Source organism: Antedon bifida, chromosome 11 (assembly GCF_963402885.1).
Source record: "Antedon bifida chromosome 11, ecAntBifi1.1, whole genome shotgun sequence".
NCBI classification, from domain to species: Eukaryota; Metazoa; Echinodermata; class Crinoidea; order Comatulida; family Antedonidae; genus Antedon; species Antedon bifida.
Window position 1 is genome coordinate 13173681 of NC_136236.1, and position 24162 is coordinate 13197842.

The following is a 24162-nucleotide window of genomic DNA, read 5'->3' on the forward strand; positions in this document are numbered from 1 at the left end:
CTAGCTAGGCTTAGCCTCCTATCCGAAGACGGGTTAGTGTATAAAAAGAGACATTAAATTCCGCCCTCTATAAGACGTATTATACATTAAACGCGTTTTATACATTTTCAACGTATTAGTCGTTAAGCAACATTAAAGAACAGACAAAAAAGAGAGGGCAGTATAACAGATATCGCCAAAACAATCGAAATGATTTAATTTCTTTTTAACCTTTTATTTATCGCCTTTTCGTCAATAAATTAGCAAATTATTGCATGCAAGAGGTGTGCATATTTTTTAGTTATTGGTACCAATGTAGTCAGTGCACTTCTTCCTAGCTAGAGGCCATTACTAAACTAGGTAATAATAAGCCAGGCCTACCCTAGCTAGTCCGTGAAGTGTAGGAGGCCTAATAAAACTAGTAGCACTGCAGCCCTCTAGAGTTGGCCTACTAGAAGCAGAGAGTAGTCTAGTGCTAGTAGGGGCCTAGCTAGAGAATCAGGTTATCTAGACTTGTTGTACTGTAGCAACAACAAACCTTCCAAGTAGGCCAGTCATTCAAACAGGACATGCATGCCCCTATCTAGGCATTTTTAAAATGTCATGCTTTAAGCCTTTGTTTATTCAATATTATTTATAAATATAATAATAATAGGCCTATATTATATATACATTACTAACATTACATACATTTTACTTTTATTTTGGATTTGTTTATAAACTTAACATCAGAAAAATATATTATTATTATTATATTGTATTTAATTATAAGAATATTTTTCAACATTTCCATACTTCTTTCAGGAGAATTTAACTCAAATTGGTTGTTGTTATGTGGCATATTGAATAATATGTAAAATAAATCACATATATTTATTAATATTAATAATAAATCAATACATATTGATGTAGTCGCATTCAATATCCATCCCACCCACCAAGCAATTAACTTTTTAAAATGTAAATTTTATTGAATTTTAACTATTGTAATAATACTTTATTGAATTTTAACTATTGTAATAATACTTTATTGAATTTTAACTATTGTAATAATACTTTATTAAATTTTTATGTCGCCTGTAATTGTTGAGGGCCCCTCAAAATCAGCTTACGCTGGCCGGGTCACCCTCTTGAAATATTGTTGAATAAATAAATGCATTTGTTCTTTCTTTCAGGTACAAGGAATTTTAATTTACAAATAATATTCCAAGACCTGCTGCATAAAATAATTCATCAGCATGGCTTGTGCTTGCTCCCAGGAAGGATGTCAAGAAAAAACCAGTCAAGTTGTCAAAGGAGTTCACGCAAAGTTGCGTAAGAAATTCAGGGAAGGTTAGTAAAATTATCTTACTATAATTAACCTCTTATTATTTTTACTGCATTCATTGCATCATTATCATCTTTATTTATGTCATAACCTTGTTTTGGTTTGGTCATTTATAAAGCAGAGTTTTTCAAATTTCTTTATAAATTTTGCGTTCTGCATGTTTTAATTATTTTATTATGTTTGATAACACTTTGTTATAACATTCATTAAGGTAGTATGTTATATGCCCTACCTGTCAGACTTTTACTGTGAACAAGTAACTTAGAGGTGTACTAGTGCACTTATCCCCCTGCTGGTCTGTGAACAAGTAACTTGGAGGTGTACTAGTGCACTTATCCCCCTGCTGGTCTGTGAACAAGTAACTTGGAGGTGTACTAGTGCACTTATCCCCCTGCTGGTCTGTGAACAAGTAACTTGGAGGTGTACTAGTGCACTTATCCCCCTGGTGGTCTTTAGCATTTACTCATCATATGTATTACATCATAATACTAGGCTTAGAAAGCTAAAGTTCTGGTAAAAAAACCAATTAATTTTACTCTGAACGAATCCTTTTGATATGGCATCTTGTCTCATGATAAAGACATTTCACAGATGTGTCTATGACAACCTTATCCCATGGGACACTTGAAAGGCTTGCATTTATTTCCAATTTCAAGTGATTTTATCGCCCCAGACTGGTGACCTACTGTAGGCTACACTCCAGGTCAGTCATCAACTCAGGAACCCAGTACTACTGTATTCCCAATTCAATTCAGTACTACAGTAAAAGATATAATTTTATTAATTAGTATAAAGCCTATTTATAGTACTGTTAGTACAGCAGTTGGCTCGATTTTAATGTTTTTCAAAATTCAGAATTGTACTTTTATTTAGATTTCAATTTGAATTCAATCTGTAATTGATTTAATGTTTGCATTGTTTGCATAATTCCAACTTCCTCTCAAATCCATTATCTGCTTCATCAACTTTAGCTGTCTAAGTATCCTTTAAGCTCTGTCTTTATGTGACAACAAAAATGTGATGTGCCCATATATGGATACGATGATCTCTTATCACCACCATATTTAAGCATATCTGGGCATATCATTATCACCATCATATTTGGGCACATCACACTTTTTTTGTCACTAGTTTGATAGTGTAGACAGAGCCTTATATTGCTGTTCTCCTCTACTGCGTATTCTTAACCTCCCTACCTCGATCTAAGTCCCATGCCTAAGATCATTACCAGGTAACTTGTGTCTCCCCTATGTGTAATGATGTGTCAAAGTAAATTGTTGGTGAAATTAAAAAATATTGTGCCAATGATATTGACCTATAATACTCAAAGTTCATGTTCAATTTTAAATGTGAAATATTTTCCTTTTTTATGGTCCCTCGATGCAAACTTTAAATGCCTAAGTACAGGGATTTAGTTTTATTCAAAATAAAAAAATCTTGTGTTGAGCTAGCTACAGAATTTCTGGACCCAGTTTATAATTTCAATTTGACATTTTGCCAGAATTATTGTCTCTGCAACTTGATAAATACAGTAGTTATTATTATTGCCAGGCTTGTTTTTTAGGCTTTTGAGTGAGTTTGTCAACTTTTTAAAAATAAATTTGTAAATTATGACCATGAAATAAAGTGGCTTTAAATCTATGTAGACCTGTTATTTGACATCACTGAGAGGTGAACGCACTTTGAAGTAGGGGGATGGGTGGTAGGGATATGACTAAAAGCCAGGGGGCTGCAGCTGCAGATGGTTCGATAATCTGAGGAGGGTGGATTATTGTAGACGATGATTTACTTCCTTTCTGCAGTAATCTTTATTTAGATTTTTCAATTTCTTTCTTGTGTACTGTAAATATCATTTCCTTCAAAATGACATTGTATGATTTTAACTTTCATTTGTTGGTCTGTCTGTCTGTCGATAATGGAATGAAACTGACATTAATTAATGTCTGCATTAAAGGAAAATACTGCATTGTTTGCAGTAGTACATAGAAGTGCACAGTACATAATGCTACCAACACCTTGACATACTGTAAATATTATACTGCACATCATTCTCAGGACAAAAACAGAATGAGAATATTAAATGTCTATAGAGGCTTTGATAAGGTTTTCACAAATAGGGGATGAGACATTAAGGCTTCACTCTATACTTATTGGTTGCAGCATTTGTATTTATATTTATCAGTTTTGACATGAAATGTAGCCATGTGACCACTGCATCTGGGGTAAACAGGATCTGCAGAGCTTGCAATGACCTTGGGATTCACCACCATAATGACCCTGGATAAACCACAAGGCCAAGGCTTAAAAATAATGTTAATTTGATTCAATTAATGTTGTTTTCTGTCTGTCATACAATCATAATTTAATTGGCTTGACCTTGATTGAAATTTACATTAAGTGTTAAGAAGTTTTAGAGTACATTAGCCTAATTTTTAAAACTTGCTATAAATATCTGAAGGTTTAAGTTAGAATTAACATGTTATTGTTTGTGAGCCAACAATACTGTGGAGAATACCACAAAACTAGCATTCACTTATTAATAATGTATTGTTAGGTGGTTACATTTACATCAGGAAATGTTTATATTTCTTTTCCAACATTGTACTTAAGCATGTACTGAAAGTACAATATATAAATATATTGTACTTAAGCATTTCCTTAAGTACAATATATAAATTTATTGTAAATAAATTATTTTAATTTCAATGCTTTTACTTTTAACTATATTATATAAATATATCGATTGTTTAAATTATGAAACGGTTTGTGCTCTTGGAGAGCTTTTACGCAAAAACAGGAAGCTTGTGGTTTGTAGCTTGTAATTGACAATTATAGTTCATAAAATTAGAAGTAAGAGGTACAAGCCAGAGTATACGCTTATGATTTATCCTAAAAAAAACTTTTTAATAATTTGTATTGATCATAATGCTTTATAGAATTATGGTCGTTTAATGTGATACTTGGTTTGATGGAAGACTGTTGACTGGTGATAGAAGTGACCAATGTATTCAACAAAATAAGTTGTTTACTGAACACTGTATTTTGATACATTTTCGTTTTACTTTTTTCCGCATTCATAGAAAAACAGTCAATTAATTTTCTGAATGAGTGGGATGAATTAGTGTGCGAGATAAATTGACAAATAAACTCACTTCAGAGGCCAGCTGCTGTAAATAGATATTCAGCAGCAGATTTATACACTGTACAATTAGGAAAAAACCAATATCACACACAGGTGCTCTCCCCCCCCCCCCCCCCCTCCTCTAGTCCTCCATCATTTGACCGTCATCATCATTGCGCCCTTTGTACCATAAACCCTGAACTCATGAAATCCTGTTCAGACATTAATAGGATAATCAGTAGAAATATGTAACACATGTATTAAAGCTAGTGTAAAACGTGTAAATTAAGCATTCCCCTTTATGCCTCATTGCTTGCATTTTGTCTACCTACTTTCTAATAACATTTTTGCTTTAGTCTGCCAAAACGTCGCCGCATTTCTAAAGAATTTATTAAAAAAGGAAATTATTATAACTTTTTTTCGAACCAGGGATGTTTTTAAACTTTTCCCAAATAAATTTTTATGATTTTGTTTTTACAAAACATTTTCAACATGTTACATACAGGTACTTGCGTGCACTTTAAATACTTATTGGACCCTGGTAAGAATGATTGATAGAGATACAACATAAAAGAACAAAAAATGGTAAAATACTAATAATACACAAAAAAAATACAAAGCATCCGATATAAAGGCACATAGCCTACAGTTAGTAAAATTGCGTTATGAAACCAATTTAAAACTAAATTGTTTTTTGCCCCCCGGGGTCTCTTTGAGACCATCCTTAAACAATTTACCAATGATCAGGTAACTAACAGTTTCCAAAATGGTTTAACTAGTAAATGTTGTTGACTCATAACAGCACATTGTAATTGGCACTTTCATTTTCGATCAGCTGATATTTTAGCAAAATTACCAAATGAGTATTTGCTGCAGTAAATCATTGATTTATAAATTATAAGTAATTTTACCTAGGGCATTTTTTGTTGCTGCAGTAACTTATCAAGTTCCTAGTCAAATAAAAATAATTAATATTGTTTATTGTTGTTATTGTTGCTAAATTTCTTTATGACTGTGATAAGTATAAATCCTGTAATTCTGTATGCAATGGGTCTACAGTATAATGAAAAGAATTGGAAGTTTTTTCACAATTGACGCATGTCCACTGGAGACCGTAGCTCAACAAGCTGAATGTATGTTTCCCCAGGGTTTCCCCAGGTCATTGAATAAAAAGCTGCACAGCACGACGTGCAGGAAAAACTTGACAGTGCTGCAAAACAGGAAGGACCGCCCTAGCGAGGCTTGAGGAGCACAACGCTTTCTACTACTTTCAATGACTACACTATAAAATGGATTTAGTCTATGATCAGCTGTTTAGAAACAGGACATGGGCTGGAACGGTATGGAATATTCTGTGCGTCTCTTACAGGCCTATCTTGATAGTTACGTAGAATGGTGGTTACAACCAGTGCCTTGTAAGTCTGTCTGTTGGTCTATTGTTAGGTCTCAAATTACTTACCATGATTTTTATTTGTTGTTTTCAGTACAAACTACAGTACTTTTTCAAAATAGTACGAATTTAGGATTGTCGCTTTTGTCAATATTATTCTGAAATTTGCATTCTTTCCATCTTCGGTCGACTTAAGTTCTTAATTTAATTTTTAAGTTCTTAATTTATTTGTTTAAATTGTAAAATATGAATTCATTTGTGTATTTTGTGACATCAGATAAAATGATTTGTCTTTTCTTACTTCATTTAATTTGTGTAATATTTATTTTACTGTTTTGATAATATAAAATGCCTAAATGTTTAAGTTGATTATGTCATCATTAATATCATCATCATAATAATACTGTACTGTAGTTTATCATCTATATATTATTAACAATGATTTAATAAATAACTATATAACAATAACATAAATAAATTAAAAATAACAAATTTGAGTGTGTTAACAGTTATATTTGTTTTTTTTCTCCCAAAGCTGATGGCGACTTTAAGAAGATTTGGGCAGAGCATTGTCACGATGAAGCAGGCCTCGGTGAATACGCATACGCCATGCAGCATTTGGCCGTCGATCATTGGTCCACCAAGCACCAAGATGACCGAATCAAATGGTGTTATCGTACATGTATGGACTACTTTAAGTATGGCGGAATGGACAAAGCACTTGCTAAAGACCGAAGACGTCAACAGCATGACTTTACTAATGGAATCACGGAACAGAAAAGTTTAAGTCAAGTGGAGCAATCAAATAAGTATAATACCATGTAAGTATCTCTAGTGACTTCCCTGGAAACATTTCATTTTCATAACAAAATATTTCAATAAAAGTCGTAGTAAGTCAGGTCTCTGGTCCGTTCTATAGTTGCCGTACAGATAGGCTCCTACATTAGTACTTTCTATGAATAGGTGGCTATAGTTGGTGACAAGAATGCTAGTCGGTCATACCCAGTACCGTTTTGGGAAAACACCTCACAACAATATAACACCATGTTATCATGATATTCCTAGAAACTATACCTTTTTTAGGGATTCGGAGGGAGCACTAGGGATGCACACTCTCCCCACCCTTCCCCCCTTTTGACAGCTAAAATGAAATTATGAACTACTTTTTCTATTTTTGATTAATAATATTATATGTTTAATACTGTAGCAATCCACTTTTTGAGAAAGTCCTATTTTTGGGTACCCAATTTTAATTTATTTTGTCACATGCTTTCAGAACAATTCTGTGTCATCGAGGAACCTTTAGAACTTAAATAATTTATTATTTAAGTCAATATATATATTACTCGGATCTAAGTTTTATTCGTGTGCTATAGGAACTAGGTCATAGGAAGACAGGGTCATACATTAAAATAACCTGTTGACAAAAAAACCACTGAAAAGTGTTCTTTTTTAGTTAAACATAAAGTAATAATGTGAAATTTGGTTTATTATGAAATAATAAAAACAAATCTTCAATAAATTTCTTGGTAAGTAATTAAATAAAAAACTACCAAAATCCTCATAAAAAATTGTTGATCAAATGCAGAGTTAAGCTTGCATGTTGTCTGCAAGTGTTCAACCAATCAGATTCATTTAATCTCACGCCATATAGCAGCTCATTTCGTATTCTATGATTTCGCATAAAGGTTGTTAACTGATTTCCTGATGTTCGAATCGGCTTTGAAAAGTTTCATGCGTTTCCTTCTGTTTGAAGTTCAATCAACTCATTAATAAACGTCTCGAAACAGATTCACTTTCGAATACTTGACCCTTTATGATTAAAAGGAAATTTAACATTCCTTTTTACGTAATCACCATGTTTAACATGATTAATGCTTTATTTTGTGTCTAAAATAAGATCATGGAATTGTCTGAAAATGGTGAAATATCGATAGTTAACATAACAAATTTGCATTTATTTGAGATTTTTTTTTATTGTACTTTGCTAGCATATTTAATAAAATTGACAACCAAAACCAGCAACTTACATAATATGGATTTATTTAGCCATTTGTCAAAACATTGGATGTAATCATTTTTCAATCGTTTTGGCAATAAATAAACTTTTTAGTACTGTAGTAAAAATGTTAGAATTTCTGAAAAATGAGTAATAATAATTGATAATCAATTTAAATTTTTGCAAAAAGAATAAGAAGTTACCGTACCTTTCTTAGTATAAATTAATTTTATAAATTAAAAATAATATTTAGACAAAGAGTATTAATCTTAAGTATACACACTTATCAATACATTCTAAGAATAATCTAAACTTAGCTTTACGCAATAGTTAATTTCTTTGACGCCAATGTAAAGTTACATTTTACTGTAGATATCACTAATTCTTGTTTCTTATTAAAAGGTAGTTTATCTCTTTTTCCAGACAATACGTGTAAGTTGAATAATAGACATAATGTCTATAAGTAAATCAGATAAGTTATAATATTAATAAGAACAAAATGAATTATGAAAAAAAAAATGACAATTATTATTAACGCCCCTGATAAACGGTTTCGTCTGGTTTTTATCTGCTTCATAGGAAAAAAAAATTACAAATCAAGATTTATTGTTTGAAGGTTTGCATTGCGAAATCAAATGTAAAAAGTTTGCGGTACAGCACATATAGTTCTGAAAAGAACTGTTGAGTTTCTCAAGCTTTATAACTAAATATAAGGAAATTAATGTAGCTGAGGAAGCTGTAACAATACATTTTGGTTTGTGAGCGTGCTCTGTTTAGTTGCCGCGTTGTGCATGTACAACAATCATGTTATTTGATGCAATCACTATTTAATGTCCATATTCTGTCGTCAGGCCTGTCACAAGTTTTTTTCCCTCATATCCCAGATTCATATTAGTTTTACACGTCAGTTTAGCACAAATATGATTTCTACAAGTGACATGTTAGGTCATATCTAATTTCTGGTACGTGGTCTATTTTTGTTGCTGCTATCGCTGTCTGGAGCTCTGTACCTTAATTGACACGGCAGAGTTATTTTTTTTTATAACTCGCATTGTCAGGTACCAGTAAAAACCTGTCACTGACTCCAATTCTTCTAACTGTACTAAATAACAAATATTGGTACAGTACATAACATCTTAATTATGTGAATATTAATCTATTGCAATTATTAATTAAGGCAGTCACTATTCTTTATACAACTCCTAAGACTAAGTGCAATGTCTATATTTAACACTAAAGTTATGAGGAACAGAAGTAGACCATCAATGTATGTACGCCAAATAGAAAGTTGTTACATCATAACAAGCTACCAAAACTTAGCTCAAATTGGCCTTGATTTTTTTGCAGAGCTTATTAATTTCTGTGGCTTGCTTGATAACATCATTGCATCGTCCAAAACAATCCATCCAGGTCAGAAGAATGGAAATATTTAGTCATAACATAAAACTGTAGGCCAGTCTATAGATACTAAACTAATCAACAAGGGGAAACATGTGTTTTACTTTGTCAACGTTTCTGATTGTGTTGTTTGTCTGCCGTCATTTTCTTTGTTTTGGAAAATGTTGATAGATTGAAACAGAAAATTGTTGAAGTTTTTGCACGTACGAACAAAGTTTACGCATACTTTTTTCATCTGAAATTACTGTCGGCGGTGGGTTGAATTGCAAACATTCTGAAGAACATTAATGCATGCAAAAAAAAAATTATAAATATGTGATATACACTGGAACTTATTGGCAAGCCTTTCAGCATAGAAAGGGGGGTGGTGGGGGGGGGGGGGGGGGGGGGGGGCGGGGGGCGGTGTGTATATGCAGTCTGACCTTGTAACCCCTTAAATAGAATTCTTAATTAAAGCAAACTGCAAAATATATTGCGATATGAGACTGGTGACTTTGACTCTTCCTGAGCTGATCGTGGTTGCTTCCTTTACCAATTTATCAATTAGATTCACTCCTCCTGTCTTATTAAAACATGTATTAAAAATAAAGAAGTCGTGTCCTCTCACATTTAAAATTAATGAATACAGTAGTTCAACTAATTTAAGGTGTCTTATTTTTGCACTTCGTACCTAATTGTCAACACATCCTTTTAACACGCATGTAAGTGTAACATGTTCCTATGTTGAAAAAAAAATCACCTATTTTTTTTTTAAACTTAAAAAGTAAGTTCTAAATCTTTAAGCCTGGTTTTCGTCTCAAAATTTAAGGTGTCTTATTTTTGCACTTCGTACCTAATTGTCAACACATCCTTTTAGCACGCATTAACATGTTCCTATTTTGAAAAAAATCCCCAATTATTTTTTTAACTTAAAAAGTTAGATTTCTAAATCTTTAAGCCTGTTTTTCGTCTCAAACTTGGGCTTCAATGTCTAGTTGTTAATTTTAACGATAACCTAATTAAAACGTCTATGTTTTTTGCACTTCATAAATTGTATCTTAATTAGTTCTGTTGATATAGTCTACTACTACTACTGTACAGTACTGATGCTAATGCTAATATTTTTTTCTAGAACTTTTAAATTTAAAATAATTTTTTCTTTCCAGATAAATTTGCATGAAGTTTATATATAATAGTTTATAATATTTGTATTATTTGTGGAATCAATCAATAAACAACAGCAATAACAACAACTTTTAGAATCTCAGCATGACATTAGTATCCTAGAAAATTGCTTCCTCACTACATACAACTTATCATCTTGTTGTTTCTTGAGTGTGTTTCCTGTAAATCTGGATGGAAAGAAAATATGTTGGCAATAAATTGGAGTGGGTTGCCCACGCTACTTAAAAAGTATTGTACATGAATTCATTGCCTACGAGCTACTGCGAATGTATTGTACATATGGAATGACTGCCCACGCCTTGAGAACAACTACTAATAAGAAAGTTCCAGAATGACTAACCTTAACATTCAACTCATTAAAAATGAATCATTTTAAAGTGTTCCACTGTGGTTTTATTTTATAAATCTTTTATTCTTAATTTTTAGATCAACTATGACCTAATCCTATTTGTCATAATTTCACACGTCATAAACCTCTCATGACCTTTTAAATCTCGCAGGGCTCCCTCGACTTGTCTGCTGTCAAACATAGTCTTCTTTCAAAGTTTGTTGTTCACAGAGATGTCAAGTTTTTCAATGTCATCTATTTTTACTTGCAATGATATCTCAATTATTATTTAAAGGTCTTTTAGCAAAAAAAAAAATTTTAATTTTTATCACGCTCATTTGAATAATTGAACTTAGTTTATAATTGATAAAGATATTTGATACAGGATTTTTTATGGTTAGTTTCTTTGTGTGCAGTCTGTCTGACATGGTTAAACTTTTCACAAAAAAAAAAGAAGAAGATTTTCCAGGGATGTATGTAGCAACCGAAGCATAGGCTACTTCAGGTTTCTTTGTTGGAATTATGGAACACCTTATACTGTATATTTTTTTCATATTTATTACTTTTATTTATTTCTCCTACTGTATGCATTAGTCAAACCTGTGTGTTTTTTTTCTTGTGTTTATATTTTAGTTATTAGTTTTTAGGAATTTGGGAAATAATAATTTATCTATGCAAATTAATTTATCCTTAGTGTTCAGCCTTGACCGTGTCCTGATTTTATCTGTCGTTTTGTGGATTTGTTCGTTATTCACGCATTTAATGAAAAGCTTACGGAAATTATTATAAGAGTGTTTGCACCAAGGTCGAAATGTTTCAAAAGACAATCGTACAATTTAATACTTCAATGACATTCCCATTTTAATATTTCATTTAAATTTTATTTATTTCACAATATTGTTTACCAATTCCTTGGGACACTCCTCTTCTGTGGACCCCTCCTTTAACCGTACACTTTCCTGTGAGGGGAAAATAAACATTTTACGACTATAGCCAAACCTTGTTATTAAGAGAGTCCCTCTTACACTTTCCTATGAAACAAATAAGGGGGAAATATATTTGTTAACACTTGGCCAAACCCAAAGTGTCACATCATTATTAGGGCTTTGTTAGTGTTTGAGCTTGATCTAACTGTATCTTATTAGCATATTGGCAAGCTCAAATTAAAAACATCATTTGAAAAGGCTGTGTTTTCAGACATTGTGTCTATAATGTAGCAATTATCAAGATTGTGCCGCAAGCTTTCATTTCAGTCCCTCACTTTCTTTCCCTCAAATCATGTCAAACTATTCTGATTTTGCTTTAAAATGATCCATAAATATATTTAGTGTAACAGTGCATAATGCTGGCGACAGTCTCTCCTTTGAGTATTACCTGTGCTTCTGGCTACGAATGGTTACAACTGTCATTTATTTCTTGTCAGGACCCAGTAGCTATTGTATTCCCCATTGGTTTTTACCTTGTAATTTAATAAAACTCTCTGAATAAATGACAATTTTATACCAAACAAAATTTAATTAATAAATTTGAAAATACAGATGAAAAAATGTTTATATTGAGCAAAAGATGGTTACCAGTATGGACATGAGTCATTTGTTAGTTATCTTGAATGAATTAAAACTAGCAATAGAGATATTTATTGGTCACAAAAACAAAAACTTTAACCAATACTTTTCTTTTTTAATTTTGGAAACGAACAGACAGTCAGCTGACAAGTGTATCACAACCTACAAAATTCAATCAATTAATATTTTTTTCCAGATCATTACCAGTTACCGGTCAGTTGAGGTTACTGGACGTGGGCAGCTGTTTTAATCCCTTTTTAGAATACAAAGAATTTTTATCAGTTGGGATTGACCTATCACCTGCAGTTGAGGTAAAATAATTGCATGCGAAAAAGAGACTTTCAGTAATTTAGTTACAACTATAAAAATTAATATTACGTTGGATTAACAGAAGCCTGGGATCAAGATAATTATCATTGTGCATTGAGCTTCAGATGGGATGTAAAAAGGGATAATAATCGAACATTTATAAAGCACTCCTTACCGGAGTCTCACAGCGCAATATGAAAGGAATAACTATTGAAATAAGAAATTTCGCCCATCAAACACATTTCATACTTCAGTTAAAATTTAAAAAAACATTATCTGAATAAAATCATAAAATTAAGCTCTTCTGACTCAATGGAAATAGATTTTATTTAAATTTAATAATTGAATATTATAGAAACCTCAAAGGCAAAGTAAATATATTTCTGACCTTTACCAAAATATCTTGTAATAAATTAGATTACAATGATTGAATATGAAAACCTCACCAGCGTAGGAAACGCAATATTCATATTCATTAACTAAATTTACATGTATTAATGCAAGCCATAGTCTCAATTATTTTATAATTCAATTCACAATATGACACAATTTTGCATGACACTTGTGTAAATTAGCGAATAACTTCAACCACAGGGTAGCATAATGATTTGATAATCAATTCACACACTTTCGTATGACTTGCTTTCTAGACCGTATACAGATGCGATTTTCTTAATCTACAAATCCAAGAACCGCTGCAAGTTGCGCCAGATACCGTGGAAACTTACATGAGGACATTAAAAAATCCAGTTGAGCGACTACCGAAAGAAAGTTTTCACGTTGTTGTGTTTTCGCTTTTGTTGTCATACTTTCCTTCTCCGTATCAGCGTTGGATATGTTGTCAGAAAGCGCACGAGTTGCTGCAGCTGAATGGTCTTTTGTTGATCGTCACCCCGGACTCTTCACATCAAAATAAACATGCGAAAATGGTAAAAAGTTGGAAGGAGGGTATCGAGGCGCTCGGGTTCAAGCGTTGCACGTACGTGAAAGATACGCACTTACATTACATGGCGTTTAGAAAAGTTAAATTAAAACAACCTCGATACACATTGGATGTTGGGCCGGATAATTTGTATATTCCGCAAGATTTCAATGAGGAAAGTGATGAAAGCGTTTTTTGTGATAGTTTTAACGCATCAAAATTTGACAATGATGATGTTAGTGACACTTTTAACGAGCTTCCTGGTGGAGATGAGCAAGAATGGTTTTTAATTTGAATAACATGACACTTGATTTTTTATTAAAGTTATTGAAAATTGAAAAACATCAACAACATTTAGCTTGCATCAGCATTTTCACTTGACCCTTTGTTTCACTCACTCGTCAAGATGCTGTGTTAATAGACATCTTACTTTAATGAATGTAAGCGATCGACTTTATTCCCGATGACCAAATCATCTGGATCTGCATCAACGTCATTTGTTTTTATTTAATCTACGCAAAGCTTTAATTTAAAGGGCATAAATTATTCTACTGTCACGCTAACTATATAAGTACAATATTGCTTTAAAAGGGAAAACTAATAAATTATCTATAATATTTTATTTATTAGGTTTCAAATGAATAACCTCTCCTGTTAATTATATAATTTCATGTTTTGTTTTGTATTCTTAAATTGTCTGTAGTTAAACTCAGTTGACCTGAGAAACACTTTTTTCTTTTAGATTATAATTTTGTTGAAACTGAAATAAGCAATTAGGAGTGACAGTAATGTTATTGAATCTCCATGTTCCCTGATTGAATAAAAAAAAGTACAAAAATGAAAGCTTTTGCAGTCTAGTGATATTGTTGGTGTGAACTATGGACACCCTTTCCTTGGCAAAGCGTGGCATTTAAGGTACTTTAGTAGGAAAGAATTTGAGATGTTTGGTTTTAAACAGAGTGTGGTGACAAACTTACAAAACACTCAAATTTACTTTGAAAAAATGTAGAAATTTAATACTGATAAATGCACAAACTACTAATAATACCAATATAGGTTTGATCAAATTCTCTCAAAGGTATGTTAGCGACAATTACAACTTTTCAAATGGAAATAAATGTGTACTGTCATTGGAATGTTTCATATCCCTGTTTAGAGGAAATGCCATGGTGACATCACTGACACCCTCCTCCTGATTGGTCGGTATATCTTCGTAAGAACTCTGAAATCGTCTGTTTAACCTCTCTCGAATTAGTAACCCTTTGGTGAGTTGGCGCCAATTCTTCAGAGCTCTTAATTCACGTTTCTAAATTTAAATCATAAAATAAAATTAGTAATAAAGGAAGAATGTGTGGTGCAGTGTGAAAACAATCGTCGCATTGCTTGTGTCCTTATGCAGTTAACTTTGCCTCTCTCTACCCATGTGTGACCTGGTAGGGTCAAACACAATTGCGCTGATTACTAGTGGCATAATTATGGGAGCTGTCCACATGTATTTGTTATATGACCAAGGTAATCCTTTCCAGGTAATTCTTTGAAAGCGCTATATAAGATTGACATCCAGTATTATCATTGATTGGTTAAGTATGTCCAGATGTGATTTCATTTTAATTGTGTTTACCTCATCGTTCTTTCTTTCTGTCTCTAACTGTTCTTTTTGCCACGCATCTAACAAGATTTCCTGGAATTCCTCACAGACGACAACTCCATCAAAACTATAAACACATTTATTGAAAATTAAACTAAATGAAAGGATACATAATTTTACTACACACCGTTCTAATAATAATATCTCAATTGTACATTCTCATGATACACAGTCTATCCTTTTGGACTTTTATACCAATTTATACATAAGTAATCTTTCCTATCGACAATTTTCATAATAGGGACCTTTCAATTTGGGATGAACTATGACCCATGCAAGTTGTGTCGTTGTCTGTACCTAGAGTCTAGTGAGGAAGGATGTCCCAACGTCCATGCATGTGCACAATTAATTAACATGATTGACACTAATTCACCTAGAGCATCGCAAATCAAAAACCTTTCCATTGTGGTACGATGTTGATTCAATAATAAACATCAAATCATCGTTTTTATTTTGTCCTCCATAATTTTCAGAATTAGTACCATATTATGAACGTCTTTTCATGAAGCATACATGTTATTTGCTATTGTGTATGATTGTATGTACAATTTCTCTACTTACACCGGATGGCTGTATCCGCAGTGGAAATCCCAACCCACCATTGCTTGTGCACAATCTATGTCCAACTTCCGTGCTACTTTGTTCAGGCCTGGAACTAATAACCATAAGAAAATAAAAATCAATATTATTAAACAACACAAAGTACAAATCAGAGGGTGCACTAAAAGTTTGATGTTATGTTATTAATCAAAACATTAACTCTTACTTTGAAGATGGACAGTTCCTGGGGGCAGCATTTCAGGTTTGTAAAGCTCCACGTTACCATGCTCATTGCGAGGTACCTTGCCGTCAACCGCTGGGGGCGCCATAAACTTCTCAGTCTGCCAATGACCATAGACTGCTACTGGCGGTGGTGTCTCGCCAGTCTTTTTGTGATGCTATTTAAAAAAAATCAATTAATACTTATAATATCAAACCAAAAAACTTTTAGAAGTTTTCACAAAGAATTCTCTTATAGCTTACCGGTTTTGGTCTAGCTTTAACAAACTTATAAGGTTCCTCTCCAATGCGTACGGACCGTGCTTCTTTTATCCATGTCTCTTTTGCGTGAAGCTAGATATAAATAAAAAATTAAGGTTGTACTCATGAAGATTCTCTTGCATTTAATGTGATGTACCACAATTAATATTGATTTATTTTTTGCTTATATATGAAATGAAAGTACAGTAATATTTGTTTTTGAAAGAACAATGGAAACACTGCACGTACCTCATGGACACAGTCACGTGAATATATAGCTTCACCACGACAGTAACCAAGAATTTCCGCCGTCTTTGGATAAATCGCTTCAAATTTTAACAGATGTCTCTTGAGGGCATACCTGCAAATGAAAACCATACGATGATAATTTAACATTTAATTACAATAACTCAGAGCTTTGTCCTCTATCTCCGCTTAAACCACAGGACCATTACTCACGCTGTTAAAGCTTGGGCACTTTTTTTAGCCATTCGGCTTTTATTTGTTGCGATGGTCAAATTCCATGTTCGGCTTTTATTTGTTGCGATGGTCAAATTCTATGTTCACTGATTCTTGGCATTGTTCTCTGCGACCTGTATGAATTAGATGGCGGCCGTCCATTGGACAGGTAAACCGCTAGTTGAATTTAAATTTCCTATACTTTATAGGTCCATGGTTTAATGATACTTACAGTGGGTGGTTCTTGAATTCACTAACAGATGTAGGCATTGGTTTGTTCAACAAGTTTGCTGAAAAAAAATATAATAAATACATACAGTTACGTGTCATATAAAGGCTCTTAAACCGCCTCATGGATTGAACTGATACTTTGCACACACCATTTTGTTGCATTACAATTTACCATTTAACAGCTGGTCTTCTGTTTCGTTCTTATCACCGTTTTCTGTCTTGAATGGTTTGAGTGTAGCTAGCCACCATTTTGGTTTGATGTTATCAATTCTTAGTTTCCTGGTGTGTGTCATCCACTTTGATGCATATTTTTTGGTCAAATCTTTGATACTTCCATCTTAAATAGAAATATTTTAAAAGAACATATTAAAGATTTGGACCACCACCACCGTAATTAGAATCCACGCTTTAGATTAAATTATTTATTTTGGCACACAGGTACTAAAAATAAAATCTATTTAAAATGGCAGAATGTTTACCTGTAGAGAAAGACATGATGTAGATAACAGGCTGTGTTGCATAGCTTTCACATTTCTCTGGATGGTTGATGACTCCTCTTAGGCAATCTATTGAAACCCATTTCTGAAGCGACTCTAAGTAAACTTCAACCCAAACATCAGTTCCAACTATTAAAGAAAAAATAACAATAAGTTGCTTTCTTCTGTGTTTATATGAGAATTAAATGTTACTAACACACAATTCAATCATTCAATACCTTGTACCTACCTGATATGATTTTCTTTTTTGCTTTACCCTCCTTTGAGTCAGACGCTGTAACCTTTGACCTTTTTGTGGCACTTGATTTTGGACATTTTGAAGTGCTTGTATCTTCCGTCCAGTCTTCATCCGATTCTGGGTCACTGATCATGTCACAATCATCTTTTGACCGTCCTACTTTAGAAGCATTTTGTCTTCTTGACTTGTTTTTAGTTTTCATATTTTTTGTTTTTGTGACTTTGCTTGTGAATTTATCTTTGATTTGTTTTTTATCAGACTGTGTCGATGATTCTCCATCTTTGGGGGAGTTTTGATTTGGTTTCTGAAATGAAATTATGAAATGTCAAATTAAACAATGGAATAAAAAAAAAGATTGGAAGAAATGACACAAGTAGAGAACCAAAATTGTAGTAAAAGAAATGCATTTTTAATAAATTACCTTGATTATATTTTCTGTTTTTAACGAGATCGGTTGAAGAGAAAAAACTGTTCGTACATTCAGTTGCAGATGATGTAAAAAACTTGCAAAAATCTAACAAAAAAAAAACAGAATAAAAGAATTATCAAAAACAACATTCTTATACAAGAGAAAACTGTACATTTAGGTGCAGATGATGTAAAAAAAAATCTAACAAAAAAACAAAGTAAAAGAATTATCAAAAGCAACAGAAAAATTATATTGAGCAATGTAAAAAAAAACTTTTTGCATACATAAACAAATTCTGTTTCACTTGCAACTTCTAATTCTTCAAAACGACTACAAAGTACTTCATCAAAATGCTGTTTACTTTCTTCTTCAATCGTAGTACTTATTTTAAATTGTGCCTGGAACCTGTACAAAAAACAAAGAAGTACAGTAAAGTATGTTGCCCACCACCCTAGCAAGACTTGCCCAAGTTATTGCTTTGCAGAATTAAAATTGTCTGAGTTTTGATTTTTGTTTGAATACTATAATAGTATAAAATCTTAAAATATTATTTTTACTGTACGGTTCTAGAAGACTTAATATGCATGCCGTTCCTTTTCATACTTGTTAAATAAACATACACATTAATTAATGTTTGTAGTACATACTTACCAGCGAACAAACCTAACCAAGAAGGCAACATTAATGTTCTGAGAGTCGGTGAATTTATTAGGAATGACTGACATGCTCAGAGCCTGCAGAGTGGCACTGATGCACACCCTCATGCGATACCGTCCTAAGGCTAGAAGACATAGCAGATGTGCCTACAAAGTAACAAATAATATTGATTAATTTATCACATCTTGTTTTATATAGCTCCATGGTACAACTAGCCTACTGCAGTAGTATTGGCAGTCTACTGCAGTAGTATTGCTACTCTGACAAATCATAAAAACAGAAACCTTGTGAACAGCTATTTGCTGCTCCTTATTGTGTCGATTGATTTCTCTTCTGAAATAGTCCTCCCAGAGCTCTTCTCTTCTAAAGAATAAAAAACAACATATTATATTTTATTTATTGATAGTAGTGCAGTTGCGATTTGTTACATATGGTATGTTGTATAATATGTAATTAACACATAACATTATTATACCAACTCATTGGTACATTACTAACAAAGAGCCCATTGTTGTTAAAACAATAGCCTTTGTTAATACTTTTGTATTTCTTATCTGAGGAATACTGAAGTAGAATCATACTTCTTTTTTTTGCTGTGTATTGGTGAATCCAGTGTAATCTCAATCACTTTGTTCTTCTTGTCTTCTGTGGCCGTCTTTACAGGACTTTCTATTACACCTTCTAGTTCTGAAACAAAAAGAAAATATTTCCATATAAATAAACAGAATTGTAACAACTTGTTATAGTAACTGTATCAACATTGTCAATACTTTACCCTCCACTTCCTCCCAATCATCTTCATCACTTTCATCGTCATCATCACTGCTTTCTTTTTTTTCTTCTTTATTTTCGTTCAAGCTGCGTTGCAAGTCGCTTTTTAGTGACTTTCTTTCTTTGATTGTTTTTTCTTTGACTGTTTTTTCCTTAATCTTTTCATGATTTTTATTTTGTTTTTCTGCTGGTTCATTTTTGTCTTCTTCTTTGCATTTGTTCTTCATGCCGGGTTGCAAGTCGCTTTTCAGCGATACTTTTCCTTTGATTGTTTTTTCTTTAATTGTTTTTTCTTTGATCGCTTTTTTTTCTTTTATTGTTTTCTCCTTCATCTTTTTATGATTTTTGTTTTGTTTTTCTGCTGGTTCATTTTTGTCTTCTTCTTTCGTCCTCTTTCTCGTGCCTGTATTTTCTGAATTGTTTATGTTAGATTTTTGTTTCTTTTTTGGTACAACATTCTTAAATTCTATGGATGCGATTCTCTTTCTCTTCTCTGTTGTTTGTTTTCCGCTTTTATTTTCTACTGATTTTGTTTCCGTTGACGTCATTTCTCCCTGATGTCTGTTTCCATCAGGCGCATTACACCTCCTACTTCTCCTTAAGTTCTTAGGCATATGTCTGGTATCTGTACCCATGGGCCTACCCGACAAAAGTTGGCTATCCCCTGTTACCAACACTTCACCTTCGCCGGCTTCTGACGATTGCAGCACAACCCCTTTCTTTGAAACGTGTTTTTTCATATTTCTTCCCATTTTAAAACTATATTTAAACAAAAATACTATAACAGTAATGTCTGTTGACAGTTTATTATAATTATTCTACGATCAAGCAACAAAATTTGGTAAAAACAAAAAAAATACGCATACCAGGACCAAAATAGACTCGCGTGTATGTAGCGTGTTTTGTTTAATTGCTGTTATGTAAACACATATGTCAAAGGTTATGTCAAAGGTTATGACATAATAGGAAGCACGTGATCTAATCTACGAAACATGGCCGATGAAATTGAAACGGTAATTTTTTTTTCACTTGTTTTATGCACATTACTTACTAATTTATATGTATTCATAAATATTTAAAAGTAGGTTATGGTAATAAACAAGATAGTAGCGTATTCTAGCCTAGCATAGGATTACCAATTGCCACTGATTGAGCAGATAAATAGCTAGGCCCCTATCGACCAGCAATAACACACAGCTGCAGAAGGCGTTTTTGAGTCGTGAAGCCAAGGATTTCATATAGAAGTCGTTTCGACCCATCGGATTTACGACAATGTAAAATCGATGTTTCCATATTTGATTTGATGAATTGAATTTTGTTTTCTTAGTTTTAGCCTGGCCTACCTAACCAGGCCTTATTTATTTTCTATAAAATAGAATAAATATATGAATTTTAAAAAAAATTGTTTATATTTATTTATTGTTTTGGTTATGACTTTTTATGTTGTAGCAAGCTCCTACAAATGCAGTTGAAGAGCCATTGGATCTGGTTCGGCTCAGTCTTGACGAAAGGATCTATGTCAAAATGAGAAATGACCGTGAACTGAGAGGGCGCTTACATGTAGGTTTAACAAACGGCATCAACAAATTAAAAAAGGCTCCACTGCACACTTTATTAGTATTATTACCTCTCCCACTCAGAATTCCATGGATGTGAAACCATATAACTATAACTATAGACTAAGAATTTGAATGCAATAAATTAAATGTTATGTTTAATGTTTTTCCACAGGCATATGATCAACATTTGAACATGATTCTTGGAGAGGCTGAGGAGACTGTTACAACCGTAGAAATTGATGAAGAAACTTACGAAGAAATTTACAAGGTATAGATCATACTGCTGGTCATTGCCTGTACCCTGACAGTACTCAATAAATATGGAAAAAGCTAAAAATAATTAATGTATTATATAACTTGTGTTTTTCCCTTCTTTCAGTCAACCAAACGGAATATTTCTATGTTGTTTGTGAGGGGCGATGGTGTGATCTTAGTATCGCCACCACTACGAGCGGGCGCTATGTGAATACCTTAACAGTATCCAGAAAGTAGTTGGCACTATGTCAATACCTCTAGAAAGTAGAAAACAGAACTGTTTCCTCCCAACATTCCTTTTAATGATTTTGTTACTGAAAAAGTATGAGAAGAAGCTTTTAGGGAATAAATAAAGCACCAATTTCATTTTGGAAATGACTTTGTTTTAAAAATTTAAACAACCCAACTTCATACGTCAAATTGTTTTTTATAAAAAAGGAAAACAAATGGTTATTATCACTGTACAGTCATTTATTTTAAATTTTTGTAATAAATTATTACAATAAAAATAGGTTTTCAGAAGTTTTATTTAGTTGTTAATTTGAGGTATATATTTAAATTATGCTGACCATCAACTTTGTATATCTGGTTGGTCAAGATTAAGGCCACATAAATGGTCTGCCAACGATTCAGTTATTTTGGCCTGTTGTTGACCATTATACTGGACATCATAGTACTCCTTTAGAAAGTCCAAGACAGCTGATGTTGAGCTAAGTGTATTAAAGACCTTCTTCTCTGGTTTTGATGCTACACGTTCCATCATAGCAATAAGGTGATAGTGGAAACAGGGGAATGGTGTTCCAAGTCCGATAGCAAGATCAACCTACATGAAATTAAAGCATTTTTAATATTCCAGTCTCTTTGTTTTTTTTTTTTTGTCTTGATGAGAATGAGCCATGTTATATATAGGTAGGCCTACTGTATTAATGATGAATTATATCACAGTTTATACAGTGTAGTTAAAACATAAACATGTTGTAACATATCTTGTTTTGTGAACTCACTCAATCTTGAACACACTGTAAGGGTGTGTTTTGTTTGTGAACTCGCCCAATCTTGAACACACTGTAAGGGTGTGTTTTGTTTGTGAACTCACCCAATCTTCAACACACTGTAAGGGTGTGTTTTCATACCCAGCATACATTGCAGGATTTTGCAGCATTCCTCTTGCCGCCATGACACCTTCATATAAAACATTTTATAATTATCAATTTAATTTCTGTTTTTTTCTGCATAAACTAATCATTTTAAATACTAATTATCGTTAGACACTGCGCCACTCTGTGTTCGCCACTCTGTACGTTTTAGAGCAAGCATGTGTATAGGTCCGCATGTGAAAAGTAGTGGTGTTATAGCAAGCATTTGTTTATTTCACCATGGAAACAGCTATACTGACCTTTCACCCCTGTATTTGCATGAACCTTCTCAACATCTTCAAGAAACTTAATGTCACCATTGGCAACCACTGGTATTGATAAACTATCATTGATTGTCTTGATTGCATCGTAGTCTACAGGCTCCGTTCTCTGTTGGACGGTACGTCCATGAACTGTGACCCACGATATACCAGCATGCTCTGCTTTCTGACAAAGGTCAACAGTTTCCCTGTAATGAAAATTATGTGATGAAAAAGTTGGTAATATTTTTACACTATTCATCAATAGTAGTAATTGCAATAGAATTCATCATTTTAACTAAACGCAACTTGCCTTATGTTTTTATGTAGTCTAATTTTTATTGAAATTGAAAAATCTTTTTGGTTAATACGACTCTGTGTCTGTCGAACCATATCCCTGATTAACTCTGGTTTCTTGATAAGGTGCGCACCATACCCCTCCGCCATTGCCCATCTGAATAAACAACATATAATGTTAACATTATTAATTTCCCTGAATGAACATTTTGTGATAATTTTGTTTTTGTTTGCAATTCAATTTCTGACCTTTGAGGGCACCCGCAGTTCAAATCAACCCCATTTGCATATCTGAAGAAAAAAAAAGTTCGTTTAATATCATTACTTGTTTAATAATTATTGAGATAAATATGGTAGTTTTAATAAATTATAATAATAATGTTCAATTTAATATAGCGCAAAATGCAGGCACCTCTAAGAGCTGAATAATCAACAAATTAATGTTAAAAGTGCTAATTGAGGATATGAGTAGTTGTTTGAATGAGACTTACGGTGATATTATTTCGGTTGCATCTGCTAAGTCCTTTGAATTACTAGCAGCAAATTGGACAACCAACGGATGGTCATCTACAAGAAAATAAATTATCGATAATTTTTTTTTAAATTGTTCTATATTAGTCCTTCAGTTGTATACCGATTTTTAACTATAAAAGACGATGGAATAAATAAACAATGCGGATAGTGTACACATACTTGAATTTGTTGTAAACTCGCTGTCCCTTGCTTTAACAGATTTCACAAATGAGTTTGAGACAATCATCGGAGTAAATGCCAAGTCACATTCATACCTACAGATTAAATTATTTGTTCAAAGGTCAGTTTGCACTGAAATTCACTTTATTAAGATGCTGATAATAAAGATCATGTCTTACCGTCGTATTAAAGTCCTAAAAGGTAACCTGAAAAAGAAAGAAAACACACAAATTATTATTGTAACTCTTTTTGGTTTTATTTGAGTCAGCCTTAATGTGTTCTGCGGATAATTTGCTAACTTACTTGGAATATCTCACCATTGGAGCACAGATTTTCACAACTTTATCTGATTTGAATAAATCTTCAACGATATTAATCTTACTTCTTGCAATCCCTCCAGATTTTAAATGATTACATTTGTCCATCCTATCAAAAAGTGATTACAAATACAAGGGGAGAGTGATCACAAACACAAAGTCCTTGTCTCTTTCAAGACCACGTGCGTTTGTTTACTTCCTGTTGCCCTTTAA

The 24162-nt window shown here is 32.9% G+C and overlaps 5 protein-coding genes across 6 annotated transcripts in view; 3 read left to right on the forward strand and 2 right to left on the reverse strand.

The window, feature by feature from the left end:
- Positions 1-24162, forward strand: part of LOC144855593 (uncharacterized) — a 54497-nt gene that overhangs the window by 12860 nt on the left and 17475 nt on the right. The gene's annotated exons all lie outside the window — the stretch shown is intronic.
- Positions 147-14345, forward strand: LOC144855595 (S-adenosylmethionine sensor upstream of mTORC1-like). Of its 2 annotated transcripts, XM_078713500.1 has the most exons (5): positions 147-263; positions 1155-1311; positions 6353-6638; positions 12468-12582; positions 13231-14345. In XM_078713500.1, exons 2-5 carry the CDS (start codon positions 1218-1220, stop codon positions 13795-13797), a joined length of 1062 nt encoding a protein of 353 aa, XP_078569626.1. In that variant the 5' UTR covers positions 147-263; positions 1155-1217; the 3' UTR covers positions 13798-14345. The 2 variants fall into 2 exon arrangements, with proteins under 2 accessions (XP_078569626.1, XP_078569627.1); XM_078713501.1 differs by lacking the exons at positions 147-263; positions 1155-1311 and adding an exon at positions 5524-5842.
- On the reverse strand, positions 14498-20337 carry LOC144855587 (DNA repair protein complementing XP-C cells homolog). The gene is made up of 16 exons (XM_078713490.1): positions 19437-20337; positions 19243-19348; positions 18946-19024; positions 18656-18807; positions 18289-18409; positions 18017-18109; positions 17587-17899; positions 17340-17486; positions 17033-17197; positions 16862-16919; positions 16420-16531; positions 16174-16263; positions 15917-16088; positions 15712-15805; positions 15124-15217; positions 14498-14808 (listed from the first exon to the last, which is right to left on the reverse strand). Exons 1-16 carry the CDS (start codon positions 20182-20184, stop codon positions 14596-14598), a joined length of 2757 nt encoding a protein of 918 aa, XP_078569616.1. The 5' UTR covers positions 20185-20337; the 3' UTR covers positions 14498-14595.
- On the forward strand, positions 20396-21671 carry LOC144855606 (U6 snRNA-associated Sm-like protein LSm3). Its single transcript, XM_078713513.1, has 4 exons — positions 20396-20445; positions 20882-20992; positions 21164-21259; positions 21371-21671. The coding sequence occupies exons 1-4, from the start codon at positions 20425-20427 to the stop codon at positions 21455-21457; spliced, it is 315 nt and encodes a 104-aa protein (XP_078569639.1). The 5' UTR covers positions 20396-20424; the 3' UTR covers positions 21458-21671.
- LOC144855596 (tRNA-dihydrouridine(20a/20b) synthase [NAD(P)+]-like) lies at positions 21362-24144 on the reverse strand. Its single transcript, XM_078713502.1, has 9 exons — positions 23936-24144; positions 23812-23838; positions 23633-23727; positions 23431-23506; positions 23189-23230; positions 22956-23096; positions 22643-22851; positions 22343-22428; positions 21362-22069 (listed from the first exon to the last, which is right to left on the reverse strand). Exons 1-9 carry the CDS (start codon positions 24055-24057, stop codon positions 21818-21820), a joined length of 1050 nt encoding a protein of 349 aa, XP_078569628.1. The 5' UTR covers positions 24058-24144; the 3' UTR covers positions 21362-21817.